The 16,073-nt window shown below is 49.7% G+C and overlaps 1 protein-coding gene across 5 annotated transcripts in view; it reads left to right on the forward strand.

Annotated features, from left to right (window-relative positions):
* MKLN1 (muskelin 1) overlaps nt 1–16,073 on the forward strand; it is a 337,081-nt gene that overhangs the window by 198,781 nt on the left and 122,227 nt on the right. For 2 of the 5 annotated variants that reach the window (XM_075558672.1, XM_075558678.1), the window contains exon 1: nt 14,348–14,478. The exons of 2 other annotated variants lie outside the window; for them this stretch is intronic. In XM_075558672.1, the coding sequence (XP_075414787.1) occupies nt 14,381–14,478 (98 nt within the window). In that variant the 5' untranslated portion in view covers nt 14,348–14,380. Of the gene's footprint in view, nt 1–14,347; nt 14,479–16,073 lie in introns of those variants that run through there. One more of the 5 variants, XM_075558676.1, reaches the window with a different exon arrangement.

The raw sequence follows: 16,073 nt of genomic DNA on the forward strand, positions 1-16,073 counted from the left end.
TTTACCCACTAAAATTTAAGAAAACAAAAAACAAAAAAGGGATTGACTAAAGACTAGATTGAATGCCCCCACGCCTTTATTGATTTCCTGTCTTCTGATCTATCGATGTTCACTAAGCCAACTTCTTCTCTTTGTTTAAAAATATTCTTATAAGCAAACGAGAAGAAATTCAGGAGAAACTAAAGCAGCGGTTCTCAACATGGGGGTCTCAACCCCTTTGGGGGGGTCGAACAGCCCTTTCACAGGGGTCACCCGATTCATAACAGTAGCCAAGTTACAGCGATGAAGTAGCAACGAAAATCATTTTATGGTTGGGAGGGGGGGTCACCACAACAGGAGGAACTGTATGAAAGGGTCATGGCTTGAGGAAGGTTGAGAACCACTGAATTCAAGGATTTCCTTCAGGAAATACCTTGTGAGTTCCTGGAGGGTGCACACAGGTCAGCATTCCCAAAGGTTGGGTGCTCACATCCCCCTCAAGAGGCCTTAGAAACCTGGACCCGAGGCCTGCTTCCAAAAGGTCATGGCCTTGGGAGCCCTCTGGGAACACTTGAGCGAGGTCACTGTGAATCCCAGTCGGCTCAGTGGCCATACATCACTGACTTATTATGGACTGGGTATAGAGGCCTTAAAGATTCATTCTGATGTGAACCTCAAAGAGAGCCCCTGAAGTGCTGTAGGGGGCAAATCGACTGAGAATTAGAGGCTCGGGTTCAAAATCCTCATGGGTGAAGATCTCCATGGGGTAAAAGACCCTGGGCGTGGCAGCTGGCATATCTGGCTATGTTTCTTCATAGGCTCAGAGCAGTTCTTGCCCAGGCTGGACCACACTGACCAGTCACTGGGCCCCAGTTGTCCCAATCAGCTAAAGCCGTTTCAGCAACAGTGAAGGTCAAGTGACCCTGCTGGGCCGAAGCAGGACCCTTGACCCAGGAGCTGTTTGGATGGCCTTCATAAATCAGACGCAGAGCTCCTGGCTTAGTTGGGCATGGAGTGCTGGCCTTCACCCTGAACCAGCCTAGAACCCCTGCTTCTCTCACTCAGCCAACTGGCCTGTGCCTTCTCCTGGAAGTAACTAAATTCAGCTTGGCCTTTTTCGGTCTACTGATCTTTTTAGTATCTTCCTTGTCATCGTCGTCATTCTTCCCAGGCGGTATCTCACATACGGCTTGGTCTTGAACGTTCCCTTCCCGTATATGTGCTCATCAGAGAGAGCAAGGTTTGTTCCCCTTCAAGAATGGGCCATGCAATGAACAAAGCATGGCTTTGAGCCAGAGAGGGCGCTTGAGCTGGCTCCTGTCCTCCTGCGCTGATCTCCTCCAAGAAGCTATCAGATCAGTCAGGGCCCCAGCTGGAGAGAGATGGAATGCTCGCACCGAAAACATGAGTTGTTTAATCAGATAAATGTTTATAAAGGCATGAGAAGAGAAGAGAGAACCCACAGGGACAGAGGACTAGGGGACAAAGGGTGTAGGACCAGAACTGGACACCGCTGGAGGAGAGTCCACTAGGCAGGGGTTGTGGCCCGTGGCAAGGGTCAGTTGGCCCAGAGTGACCGCACAGACAGGGAAACGAATGTCCCCATGTTGCTCCGTCCCTCCTGTGTGTCTGCAGCTAGAACAATGATTTGCTCTTTCTGAACCTTCTTTGTTTTTGCAGAAGGGAATAATAACGCATTGCTCAGAGCTGCTGGAAAACTTAGATGAGAACTTATTTTCTCTCACTGCAGAGATGCCAAGCCCAAGCCAGCTGCCACTGAGTGGGTTCTGCCCTGTGGTGACACCACGCATGTTGTTGTTGTTGTCGGGTGCCGCCGAGTCGGCTCTGACTCCTAGCGACCCTAACTGTGCATGACGGAAGGAAATGCGGCCTGAGCCCATCTTTGCAGCCAGTGTCCACCCATCTTGTCAAGGGCCTTCCTTTGTCCCCCCTGCCCTTCCACCTTACCAAGCATGACATCCTTCTCCAGAGACTGGTCTCTCCGGACAACATGTCCAAAGAATGTGAGACAAAGTCTCGCCATCCTGGCCTCTGACAGGAGCATCTGGCTGAAGCTCTTCCAGACAGATGTGGTGCCTTTGCCCGTACAATCAAGCATGCTGGTTCATCGCCAGTCTTCCTTGCTTAATAGCCAACGTTCACATGCATGCGAGGTGACCGAAAATACCTGGGCTTGGGTCAGGCGCACCTTAGTCGTCAAAGTAACCTCCTTGCTTTTCAATACTTTAACGAGGTCTTGTGCCACAGATGTACCCAATGTCATGAGTCATGTCTCTCGACTGCTGGCGCCTGGTATAGAAGGGTACACCTGTGCTTGGGGGGGGAGGGGCGGTGTCCATTGGCTGGTTTTTTTCAGCTTGTTTGTTTGTTTAGAGTAGTTCCTCAAGTGTCTCGGGGTGAACGTGAACTTCCAGTCTTCGGGTTAGCAGCTAAGCGGGTGCCACTCAAGGACTCCCAGAGCCACGCTACACTCTCCACAGTTGTTCTCCTCCTGCGTTTGGGCCTCCGTGAGGAGTAGCTAGTGTAGACGTCACCACATCCATTTCTCCGTGTGGCGAGTGAGGCTCGGACAAATGCCTTCCCCAAGGTGTCCTGGTTACAAAAACAGCACGATGCGACTGAAGCCAAGCTCCTCTACAGACAGCGGGGACACTCTCTCTCACACCACCTCTCTGCTCCAGTCTAACAACAGCTGCCGCTGATTTTACTTTTTCTATCTAGAGCTCTCAGGCCTCGGGCAGCAGAGAAAAACGGATTGACATTGATAGACGCAGGAATCATGGCCAAAGGCAAAACGGTGACCACTGACCTGACAGATGGAGTCCCCTGGGTGGTATCACCCCCAACACGCTCTGCTGCATTGCAGGTTCAAGGCCACCCACAGGCACCTCAGAAGGCAGGCATGGCCATCTACGAGAGGGTTTCCACAAGTCTGTGGGACTTTAGAAGTTCCCTTGTACTTCTGAAAGGCAGTCTTTGGGAACCCGACGGAGCACAGTTCTACTCTGACATGTCTAGGGTCGCACTGAGTCAGGAGGGACCCAACAGCCTCTGGTCTGCTTGACTGGGTGTATGTGAAGGGGACCCCATGCCACTATCAGCCTCAGCCTAATGTGTTGTCCTCACTGCCATGGAGTGGATTCCGACTTCTCGTGACCCTACAGGACAGAGCAGAGCCGCCCCTGTAGGTGCGAGAGATTGTAACTTTTATTTTTTAAGCCACCCATACAAATGTTTAGGTCGGAGAGGTAAGGAAACTGGAGGACTATTTTTTTAAAGAAGCACATTGTATAGAGTTACATAGTCATCTCAACAAATAAAATCAGCAACAATATTCCAGTAACACCCACCCCATAAATGTAGTTCTCTTTCTCACCCCTGAATCCTCCCTCCCTCCCTTCTCAATATCCTCTCTTTCCCCTCTCCCTGTCCCCATCTATTGCCTCCTTGCAGTCATCAAAGTCTTATCTTTTGGGGTAAAACCATGTTTCTTTTTCTTTGTTTTTCCTTACAACAATGGTATAATTAAATAGCTATCTTGGTAAGATTGACTACATTTACTAAGCATAAGGTTCTCATGTTGTCCATGTCTTGCAGGGTTTCAGAGAACTGTCATTGTTTTTATTGATGAATGTAGCAGAGTTTGTTTATCCATTGCTCTATCATCGGAGCTTTGTTCCCATATGGCTGCTATGATAGAGAGACTGTAACTTTTTCTTTTTACCGGAACAGAACGCCTCATCTTTCTCCTGTGGAGTGGCTGGTGGTTTCAAAATGCTGACCTTGCAGCCCAACTCCTAACCCACGACTCCGCCAGGGCTTTGGTGCCTTCAGCTTGGTTCCAGCTCACAGGGTCCTACGGACATCAGATTAGAACACTGCCTGGTCTGGGCCACGTAGTCAAAGCACATGAGACAAAGCCTCACCATCCCTCCTTCGAGGGAACCTTGTGGCTTGTAGCTCTTCCAAGACAGACATGTCTGTTATTCTGGTCGTCCCATATAGGTCCTCATATGAGATGACTGGCATTTCCACTTGAATATCAAAAGCAAAGCTGTCACTCTGACGACTGAGGTAAGCCGCGGTATTTCCAAGCTCTCTGTACGCGCGGGACAGTCGCACAGTTACAATGTATTCAACTCAGAACCCTTGATTCATTCCATGTCAAACCTAGTCTAACCTCATGTAGTCCCCTTCTTCAGAAAGACATCACTATCCACCCAGGAGGAGCCCCAGTGGCACAATGGGTTAAGCATTTGGATGCTAAGCTGCAGTGAGTGGTTAAACTCTACCAGTGCTCCTCAGGAGAAAGAGGCAGTTGTCTGCCCTTAAGGGACAGTTCGACTCTGTCCTGTAAGGTCACGAGCAGTGGAATCAGCTCAACGGCAAAGGGTTTTTTATCTATCCAGGGGCGTAAACTCAAGATCCAGGGAGTCGACCCATTTCCTCCTTCCCCACTCCTTCAAGGAACCCTGGAGGCTCTGTGGATTGGGGGTTGAGCTGCAATACCGAAAGGTATCGGGAGTTCAAAACCACTTCTTGCTTCTCAAGAAAGATGAGGCTCTCTGCTTCTACAAAGATCTACAGTCTTAGCAGCCGGGTATCGGGTCACTGTGAGTTGGAATGAACTAGAAGGCAGTGAGTTTTGTTTTCTCTCTCCTTTAATAGCAGGTCTAAAGAAAACCTCAGGCATCAGGATTGCAGGAGGATGTACTAGTGACTTGGGATATGCAGCTAACACAACCTCGCGCCCTGAAAGTGCAGAGGACTTGAATCACTCGCTGATGAAGATCAACAACTACGGGCTTCAATAGAGAGTCTATGGCAACATCATGGAATGAAAAGTCCTTACAACTGGGGCGATAAGTAACATAATGAAAAACAGAGAAAAGCTGGAAGCTTATGTCAAGGATTCCGTGTTACTTGGAAGCGCCCTTTAGGACTGCATTGGGTAAATCTGCTGCAAAAGATCTCTTTCAAGTGCTCCAAAGCAAAGGAATCTTCCCCAGAAGATAGAGGTGAGTCATGGAATTTTCAATCTCTTCATATGGATGTGAAAGTTGCCCATGGAATAAAGGCGGCTGCAGAAGAATGGATGCTTTTGAATTATCGTGTTGGTGAAGAACACGAAACAAACCATGGACTGGCAGAAGATTAACCAAATCTGGACTAGAAGCAGGACAGGCAGCAAGCGCCTTAGAAGGGAATACTGCATCTTCGGTCCTTCGGCTACGTCTCCAGGAGGGACCAGTCCCTGGAGAAGTGCATCTGCTTGGTAGGAGGTCAGTGAAAGATTGGAAGGTCCTCAATGAGATGGATTAATACGGTGGCTGCAACCGTGGCTCAAACATGGGAATGGTTAAGAGGATGGTGTTGGACCGAGCCATGTTTTATTCTGTGGTACGTGCGGCGACTGTGTGTCAGACCACCTTCATGGCACCCCACAACAGCGAAGGATGATGTAGCAAAGCATGAACAGAAATTTTCAAAGGGCAGCTTGAGAAGGCAAAGTCAAGTATTATAATAAATTTATAAAGACCTCAAGTTAGAAAACCAAAAAAGGAGCCACATGCTTAGCATATCTCAAGCGGAAAGACCTGAGCAAAAAAAAAAAAAAAAATCAAGCCTTGAGTGACAGTATTAAAAGATTCTATGAGCAAACTGTTGAATGATGTAGAAAGCATCAGAAAGAATACAGATAGTCTTGCAAAAAGAACCACTCAGCATTCAGACATTTCTACACAAACTCTCCCAGAACATAGAAAAAGACGGCAAACTCCCAAACTCTTTCTATGAGGCTGGTTATAACTCTGATACCGAAACCAGGCAAGGATCCCACAAGAATTGAGACCTACAGACCAATCTCCCTAATGAATATCGATGCAAAAATCCTTAACAAAATACTCGTCAACAGAATACAAAAGCATATAAAACAAATAATTCACCATGACCAAGTGGGACTCATACCAGGGATGCAGGGATGGTTCAACATATGAAAGACCATTCGTATTATTTATCACATTGACAGGAAAAACTATAAGAACCACATGATAATATCGATAGATGCAGAAAAAGCATTTGACAACATCCAACACCAATTCCTGTTTAAGACACTTGAGAAGATAGGAATGGAAGGAAAATTCCTCAAGACAATACAAGCTATATATGAAAAACCAACAGCCAACGTGCTAGTCCATGGAGAAAAGACTAACAAAAGCCCACTGAAAAAGGGGACCAGACCAGGATGCACCTTGTCCCCACTCTTATTTAATATCATGCTGGAGCTTTTAGCTAACAGCATAAGGCAAAGAAAATACATCAAAGGTATTCATCTGGGGAAGCAAGAGGGGAAACTATCGTTATTTGCAGATATGATTTTATATATGGAAAATCCCAAAAGCTGCACAAGGGGAGTACTGGAAGCAATACAGGAGTTTGGCAGAGTGGCAGGATAAATGATCAACAAACAGAAGTCCATCAGGCTGCTATACACATCGGATAAGACCACAGAAGAGGAGACCAAAAAGGTGGTACCCTTCACAATAGGCAAACATTCAAACATTTCAAGAGACAGCATATGATCAAGCACTGATAGACGACAATGGAGGAAGAAGTCCAAGATGCACCGAAAGTATTAGTGAAAGACAGGCTCCAGGAATTGACAGAGTACCAAGTGAAATGTTTCAACAAACCGACGAAGCACTGGAAGATATGCATATTTGTATCCATTCCAAAGAAAGGTGACCCAACAGAATGCAGAAACGACACTAACATTAATATCACATGCAAGTAAAATTTTGCTGACCGGTCAACAACGATTGCAACAGTACACAGATATGGAACTGCCAGAAACTCAAGCTGGATTCAGAAGAGGCGTGGAACAAGGGGTATCACTGTTGATGCCAGAGGGATCTTGGTTCGAGGCATGGAATACCAGAAAAATGTTTACTTGTATTTCAGTGACTATGCCAAGGCATTTGACTATGTAGATCATAACCAACCATGGATAACATTGGGAACGATGGGAATTTGAGAGCCCTTAATTGTATTCAAGCCGGACCTGTACATGAATCAAGAGGTAGTCATTTGAACAGAACAAGGGAATGCTGAATCAGGAACTGTGTGTGTCAAAGCTGCCTCCTTTCCCCGTACTTATTCAATCTGTGTGTTGAGCAATAATCCGAGAAGCTGGGCTTCATCAGGAAGAATGTGCCATCGGGATAGCAGGACCACCCTGTTGTGTGCAGATGACACAACCTTGTTTGCTGAAAGTGAGGGGCATTCGAAGGACTTGCCGATGAAGATCTAGGACTGCAGCTTTAAGCATAGATTATTCCTCAATTTGTTTTCTTTTTAAAATTATTTTATTGGAGGCTCGGGGGCTCAGACAACTCTTATCACAATCCATAATCACACAATTTAAAATGACTCAAATCCTCACAAGTGGACATCGTGGCAAGTAAAGAGAAGATTGAAGCTGTCGAGGATTTTGTCTTGATTGGATCCACAATCACTGCTCATGGAAGCACGTCCAGATGAAACGATGCACTGCCCTGGGAAATCTGCTGCACGAGACCTCTTTAAAGTGTTATAAAGCAAGGATGTCCCATCTATGGGGCACCTGGCCCAGGCCACGGCATTTTCAATCCCCTCAGATGCATGTGAAAGTTGGATAATGAGGAAGGAAGACCAAAGAGAAAAATCAATGCAAAGAATATTGAAAATACGATGGATTGCCAAAAGAACAAACAGATCTGTCTGGGAAGATGTACGGCCAGAGTGCTCCTTAGAGGCAAGGATGGTGAGACTTCTTCTCACATCCTTTGGACATGTTGTCAGGAGAGACCAGTTCCTGGAGAAGGACATCATGTTTGGTAAAGTTGAGAGGCAGCAAAAAAAAAAAAAAGGAAGAATTGACACAGTGGCTCCAACAATGGGCTCAAACATAACAATTGGGAGGATGCACAGGACCAAGCAGCCAGTGTTTCATTCAGTGATACATTCAGTTATACATCGGGTTATACATAGGGTTACTATGAGTCAGACTAACTTGATGGCATCTAACACCACCTAGAACAAATTGGCTTTACTTCCAAAATATGCTCTGTGGTAGTTACATAATTTCATGTCAACTTGATAGTGTAAAGGGGGTGGAGTTTGCCTGTCAATCAGGTCAGACTGATGATGCTTCCTGGTGAGCGTGACCTTTTCATGAGGATTCTGGGAAGTTCCTCTCCTCCTCCCTGGAGAGGAAGCCCACACACCCTCTGCTTTGCCTTTCTGTTGAGGAGCCACACGTAGAGAGCTGGAGAAGCAATGTGGAGACCCGCGCCAGCACTGAGATGCTTCCACCGCCACTGGATCCACAGACTTTTCACCCACTGGCCTGTGAGCCCCTGCGTTCGTTGACAATGCATGTGTTGCGTGAGTCTGAAGAGGAATCTATGGACTAGAATCAGACATATGGGCTAATATCGGACTTATAAACTTGATCTGGACTGGGGATGTTTTCTCAATATGCAATCACTCTTTGATATAAAGCTCGCTCTTAGCCACATCTGCGTACCTCTGAATTTGTTGCTTCAGTCTACCAGACTAACCCATGCTCCAATTCAGTCATTTCTGCCCATCTCCTCGGCTCCATCCTGGTCCCTTGCTGGGCTGATTGCTGTAACACCTTCCTGCTAGATCTTCTCACTTTTCAGGACTGGTCAAGAGTGATCTCTCAGCAACGTGAGCTGTATCCTGCTGCTGTCTGACTGAACTCCCTTGCATCTTTCTTAAGAGGGCGGTTAAGACCTTGCTGGTTCTGGCTCTGTTCTTCCCCTCATTAAGCTCCAGTCACATCTTTGCTTTGAAAATGCCAAAATCTCCTGCCTCAGCCCCTCTGCACCTTGCTTTTTCTCCACATGGGGACACTTTCACCCCCTAGAACTTGGAACTGGTCCATTTCAGTTCCATCCCCTGCTGGGAATTTTCATTTTCACCCCAGATAAACTGACTCAGAATTTTCATTTCAATTTTCATGCCCAGGTATACATAAGGCATACATAAGAATCGCCTGGGGATCTACCTGAATCATGTGGGGATCTTGTTAAAAGGTAGACTAAGATTCAGTACATCTTAAGTGGAAATGCAAATTCTCAGCAGGCCTTTGCAACGGAATGGGCCAGTTTGAAGCCTGGTTGGTTGTAGCTTTTGTATGTTGGCTTTTGCTCATTGCTCAGTCTTAAGGAGCCCTGGTGGTGTAGTAGGTATATGTTGGGCTGCAAACCACAATGTCAGCAGTTCTAAACCACCAGCAATTTTGCTGGAGAAAGATGGGCTTTCTACTCCCATGAACAGTGACAGTCTTGGAAACCCACAACGGGTCATTAGGAGTCAGTACTGACTCAGTGCCAGTGCGTGACAGGGTTGCTGAGTCAGCATTGACTTGATGGCAGTGGGTTTGGTTTTGAGTTCAAATATCGATTGCCATCTTAGGGAAATAATAGAGGAACCCTGGTGGAGGAGTGGCTACCAGTTGCGCACTGCTAACTTCAAAGTCAGCAATTCAAAGCCACCGGCTACTCCGGAGGAGAAAGACAAGGCTTGCTATTCCCATAAAGTCTTGGAAGCCCTATCGTAGTTATGGCGTCACGATGAGTCCGAATCGACTGGATGACGGTGAAGGTTTTTTGTTTTGTTTTGACCATCCAATTGAAAACCCTAGCCTCCTTCCTCTTAGCATGCACTCAGCTCACTGCCATCAAGCCAATTCCATCTCTTAGGGACCCTAATAGGGCAGCACAGAACTTCCCTTGTGAGTTTCCAGGGCCGAGAGTCTTTAGCTGGTAGTTTTCAACTGACCTTGTAGATTGCAGCCCATCGAGCAACCACTACGCTACCAGAGCTTAGCACTCAGCACAATGTAAACTTACCTAGTTGACTTGATATATACATATATATGTGCATATATATATCAGGCATTATATTTTATTAACATAGATAAGAGTTTCTTTTAATATTAGTACTATAGCTCAATAACATATAAAAAGAACGATAAGGTATGAGCAAGTGTAATTTATCCCAAGTGGGTTTAATCCATAAAATGAAATAATGAAATATGATATATAAGTAAAACCAGTCAATGTAGGAAAAAATTTGAAAAAAGATATCTTAACACCTGTTCATAATAAAAATTCTCAAAAAAAAATTCTCAATGGACTAGGAATGCTAAGGAAGTTCCTTAATTTGATAACCCGCATCTGTAAAACAGCCACGGATAACATCATATTTAATAATGAAGAAGTGATTGTTTTTCTGGGGTCACTTTCATGACTGCTACTCGGCATTATAATTAGGGCCTACTTGATTTTTGTATTGCATGTTGCCCCACCAGGCTGCAAGAGCCATGAAAACCAGGCCCTCATCTGGTTTGTCGGGTTACTGCTGGCTCCCTGGCATCTAGGACAGGGCCTGGCACGTCACAGCCTCTCTCTGAATCCTTCTTGCGTGCTAGAGGAGTTGACAGCGAAACCAAACACAAGCAATTACTCTCTCTGGGAAGTATTTTGTCTACAAGGTGGATGGAGAAAGCAGAGGGGAATAAAAGGTGTTTGATTTGGGGGATGACGGAATACTTGCCCTGATATGTTACCATGACTGCTGCTGATCCAGTTCTCCATGAGACATGTCCCTATCTCCTATGTATTGGGAGAGGAGGGGTTGGAACTACATGGCTGCTGGCAGTTTCCATGCCTTCCCTGTAAGTTGCTGCAGTCAACCCCCATCACCAAGGCAAGGCTCCAACGCAGGAGAGTAATGGTTATGAGGGTCTAGCCACTAGCCACCTCCTGCAAACTTGGCCTGTCCTCAGCCTTGAGCATGACAAGGCATCCATCTGTGCTTGCATGACGTATGCATGCTGGAGATGATCTTACCACTTGCACCATTTGTGCGGCAGGAGAGCTAGGCTCTTCTGGGTCTTTATCATCTCATAGCACCCGTACATCTGGGATGCACAATGGCAGTGCGAGACGGTCCAGCATCCCCCTCCCTGTGCATGTCCCCAAATTTCAGATTGCAGTTCCTTTTTAGCACAGTGTATTTGTTCCTCAGTGAATGTTTATGGAGCATTGACTAGGTGCTTGACACTAGAGCAGGGGTCCTCAAACTACGGCCCACGGGCCACATGCGGCCCGCCGAGGACATTTATCTGGTCCGCCGGGTGTTTTTGCCCCATTTTGTTTTTTACTTCAAAATAAGATATGTGCAGTGTGCATGGGAATTTGTTCATAGTTTGTTTTTGTTTTAGCTATAGTCTGATTCTCCAACGGGTCTGAGGGACAGTGAACTGGCCCCCTGTTTAAAAAGTTTGAGAGCCCCTGCACTAGAGGATACAAGGGTGAACCAGATGACTCCTGCCCTCTGGGGACTTACAGTTGAGGAGGAAGAAGAAGTAAAGAGGCAGTGGAAACATAAGATGATTGTTAAGATCGGGAAGGGGACTCAGGTGCTAAGGGGAGTGTAAAAAATGGCGCGTCACCCCGAAGAGGTGATGGGGAAGAACTTTCCAGAATAAAAGGATATGAAGCATGAGCCAGGGAAGGAAGCCTGGAGGAAGAGAATTCCCAGTTTGGTTAAGGTCAAGCCCCGGAGGCCCGGCAGAACACCATCCCTAAGCCCAAACCAAATCAAACCAAACCCATCTCCATCCAGGCAATCAGGACTCATGTTGGCCACCCCTCCTGTGTTTCGAGGAGTAGAGTGTTCTCCGTGTCTGTAACCTTTACCAAAGCCAAGAGTCACAGGCCCTTCTTCCAGGGGCCCACCGGAGGGGTTCGAACTGCCAGGCTTCAGGCGAGTCGTCCAATGTGAGCAGTTCCTACAGTGGAGCTGATTCATTACCTGCCGTCAGTGTAGGTGGAGCACCAAGAGAGCAAAGGAGAAAGCAGAAAGCAGGAAGGCTGGAGAGGCCTCCTTCATCAGCAGATTGGGGGGGGGGGGCAAGGGAGGCTCAGTGAGGCAGGTTAGCCACAACCAGAGGGCTGTGGGAAGTCACTGAAGCGTGTTGTTGTAATTGAGGGGCCACCGAGCCGGTTCCCACTCATCCCTGCAACTCTGTGCCACAGAGGACGAAACGCCTCCCTGTCCTAGCCCATCCTCACAATTGTTCCTTTGCTTGAGCCAAAGGGTTTTTAAAAAATATCGTTCAGGAACCATAACTCTGTGTCTGGGAAAGGAGAAGTATGTTATGTACATGAAGGTAGGAGATATCATTAGCAAATGGGGGGGGGGCAATGAATTGAACTGAGTCACCCTTTAATCTTCTTCTTCCTCCCCAAAGATGACCACTCACAACTCCATTAGGAATCCTCTCTCTCTGGTCCCCATCTTTTTCCTGTCCTCCAATTTCTACCCTTTGGAGCTTTGTCATTGGCTCTTCCCTAACCCAGGTCACCTAGGTGACAGCACTCCCCTAAGGAATAAATACTTTCCCGCCATGGAAACTCTCCTAACCTAGACAGCGTGCTGCAGCTCACCAAACACATGCCGTTTTAAAGGTGACTGCACTTGTGCCCATTCTATTGGCATTCCTGAGCTGATGTCCGAGGAACCCCGGTCATACCAGCACTTGATTCAAGCACTTGACTGCTCATGTCAAGGTCGGTGGTTTGAACCCACCAGCTGCTCAGCAGGAGAAAGATTTGGAAACCCTATGGAACTCTGCTAAGGGGCCCAGTGGCATAGTGGGTTACATGTTGGGTCGCTAGCCACAAAGTCAGCAGTTCGAACCCGCTAGCCACTCTGCAGATGAGCATGCTTGTTCCCATAGATTCACAATCTTGAAAATCCAAAGGGCTGTCCGACTCTGTCCTAGAGGGTACCACAGAGTTGGAATTGACTCCACGGCAGTGGGTTTGGCTTTTGGTGGGAGCTGATATCTTCGTGGAGGCATTTTCTCACCATGGACACTGGGCGTTGGGAAAGGATTTGAGGGAGGGCAGGGGAAGGGCTGGGAAGAGGAAGAGAGCTCAGTTAGTGAAGGAGGCGTTGTGTCTCTCTTGGCCATGCACTGAGCTCTTTGCTTGTGTTTGCCCATCTGTTAGGTGGTGGTGATGACACAGGGAGGCTTCTTAGACAATGAGTGACACCTCCTTTCCTGATTGCAGAGGCTAAGCCCAGAGATAAATATGCCGCACCCTAACCAGCAGGAGCCTGCTGGGAGCGGGACCAAAAGCTGCCAGAGAGGTGCCCAAGTGCTCCTTTCAGATAAGAAACTGGCCTGGTGCCCATCTTGGCTGGGATCCTGGGACACGAAGAACGGACTGTCTTTATTGAGAACATCTCTTTCTTTCTCTGAATGGTTGGATTAAATTTCCATCCTAGTTCAAAACTCACTACCATCCAGTTGATTTCGACTCGGAGCAAATCTATGGGTCAGGGTAGAACTGCCCCTGTGGGTTTCCCAAGAATGTAACTCTTTAAGGGAGTAGAAAACCTGGTCTTTCTCCCATCCAAGTTCAAGAGCAAGGGGGGCTGATTTGCCAGTTTGGTGCCATGGCGCTTCCTACCTCTGTTTAAGGCCGCTGCTGTAGGTAAATGAGCAAACCCACTGTGAGTACCCGTGGGAGAACACACCACAAAGATTTGAGTGCCAGTGGGGTGGGGGAGCACCCCCCCCCAAACGCTTGCAATGAAGGTCACCAACAGGTTGTAAACAGGACAGGGCAAAGGGACACACCCACGTTTCCTTTTCTGATCCCCAAGCCTGGAAATGGGGTGGGGGGCAAGTCATCAAAATCAGGGCAGGTGCAGAAGGAAAGGCCATTCCCCTTGCCCTTCAGCGCTGCCTTCTGGAAGGCTTTCTGAGGCGGCAGGGGAGTGACTTCCAAAGTCGCCCAGTTCAGCTTCTCATTTGAGCCCCATAGCCACAAGTTTCTTCTTTTCCCAATCTTGGCGGTTTGCCCCGGACTGACTTCTGCTGTATAGGATACGCTTAGCTGGGAGCTGCGGTGGTGCAGTGGATTAAGCGTTAGGCTGCTAACCAGCAAGGTCGGCAGCCACCACTACAGGTGCTGAAAGACGCAGCAATGGGCTTCCGTAGGTGACCCTCGGTGGCTGTTCCATTCTGTCCTCTAGGGTCGCCGAGAGGCGGAATGGACTGAACGGCAGCGGGTTGGGTTTGGAGCTCGTAACAAAAGGCCAACTCTCTTCCAAGGCCGGCAGAAAAGCCCCCAGGAGCTCACGTCTCGGTCCCGGTTCTGGTCCAGCCGGCCGGGATCCGCAGGGGGACCCAGGGGGTCTCGGCGCGCGGCCCCTTTAAGAGCAGGCCCCGCCCTCTCCCCTCCTCCCGGCGCGGCCGGCGTTCGGCGGCGGCCGCTCGGGTGCTGACAAGATGGCGGCTGGCGGGGCTGTCGCTGCGGCGCCCGAGTGCCGGCTTCTGCCCTACGCGCTACACAAGTGGAGCTCCTTCTCCTCCACCTACCTTCCCGAGTGAGTGCAGCGCCCGGGGCTCGTGCCGCCCGGCTCCCCGGCTCGCGCTCGGCCGGCCCCGGGGGTGCAAGGGAGGGCCCCCGAGCCGAGAGGCCCAGGCGGGGCCTGTGGAGGGGACGCACGGCCTCTGGAGTCGCCGAGCAGCCGCCGGGCGGGCCCCGGGGAGCGCGGCCGGACGCCGAGGGGGGCGGGTGCCCGGGGCGCGGCCGGGCCCGGGGTGGCCCGAAGCGGTGGGGCCAGGGGTCTGCGCCCGCGGGGGCCGGCCGTTCGTCCGCGCGTTCGCTGGGGGCCGACGGCGGCCGGCGCCGCGGGACAAAGTGTCGAGCGCAGAGAAGCGCCCGTCCCGGAAGAGGGTCGGTCGGTCCCCAAGTGATGGGGGCGGGGCGGGGGGGGAGCGGCTGCAAAGTTGCGGGAGCCACTAGCCGCCTGGCGAGCGGAGGGACGCCGGAGCCCGCGCGCAGGGGCTTCCTTTCCGTCCGCGGGGGCGCGGACGCCGGGGTAGGAGGAGGTGCAGGGGCCGGAGGTGCTGGGAGAGCTCCGCTCTGGGCCCGCGCAGCGTCGCGGTTGCTATAGACGCAGACGGCTGCCCCAGCCCTGCAGCGCTGGGGCGCCCCGAACCCGGGCCCTCCCTGGGTTTGACCTCCAGCACCGGCCCTGTCCCCGTTTGCGCATCCCTGAGTGAGTCCCAGGTCGCTGCTCCCAGATGTTGATCTGGGGCAGCTCTCCTTCTGGAATGCCGAGAGGCTGGTTCACAGGGAGCTGCTTCTTGGAGGCCCTCTCGGAGGGAAGGGGTGCACCCGTCGGTGGGAGAAGCTGCCTTGGAAAGCTCCCAAGGGCTTGCTAGCACTGCGCCTTGGACCGTCAGCCCCCAAACCTCCCAGTGGTATCATGAGTTCATGAACAAAACGAGTTATCCAGACGACATTTCGTATCACTAGGCACAGTTGGAGGAGCCCTGGTGGCAGAGCAGCTACTCCAGGGCCTGCAGGGTCAGCAGTTTGAATACCACCCGCAGGAGAAAGAGAAGTGATGCTTTCTTGATGCTCCCGCTGAGAGTTTGCCCTGGGAAGCCAAGGACAAGAGGCCACTGTACCCTGTCCTATAGGGTTGCTCTGAGTCGCACGGACTTGATGGCAGTGTTTTGTTCGGTTCTGTTTTAGACACATAAAGTGACTAAGCTGTGAAGACTGCCCCCAAGAAGTTTTCCACCTGCGTTTCAAGAAGCCTTGCTCCCAGATTTGATTTCCCTTGGCGGATCAGCCAGGCTCCAATTGGAACAGTGGCTGGAAGAATCTGTAGACTGCCTGCCAGTCCATTGTCCTGTTCATCAGGTCAAGGTTTGGGCAGTCGGGCTTTCAGTAGTGAAGTCAGTGAAGGGGGTGCCAAGTGACCTGTGGTCTGGCCTGGCCTGTGTGACCTGTTGTCTGCTCTGGGGCCCTGTCCCTGATTGATGCTGGAACTTTGCATCTGAGGGCAAGCCAGGTAAACATTCTAGCCCACAACTGGAGTTGGAATGCGGGGCCTAGAGGCTGGCCCTCTGATTTTCCGAGCCGACACGTTTCTGAATCTGAAGACCTTCAGGTGAAGGTCACAGC

The sequence above is a fragment of the Tenrec ecaudatus genome, chromosome 9, assembly GCF_050624435.1.
Source record: "Tenrec ecaudatus isolate mTenEca1 chromosome 9, mTenEca1.hap1, whole genome shotgun sequence".
NCBI lineage: Eukaryota > Metazoa > Chordata > Mammalia > Afrosoricida > Tenrecidae > Tenrec > Tenrec ecaudatus.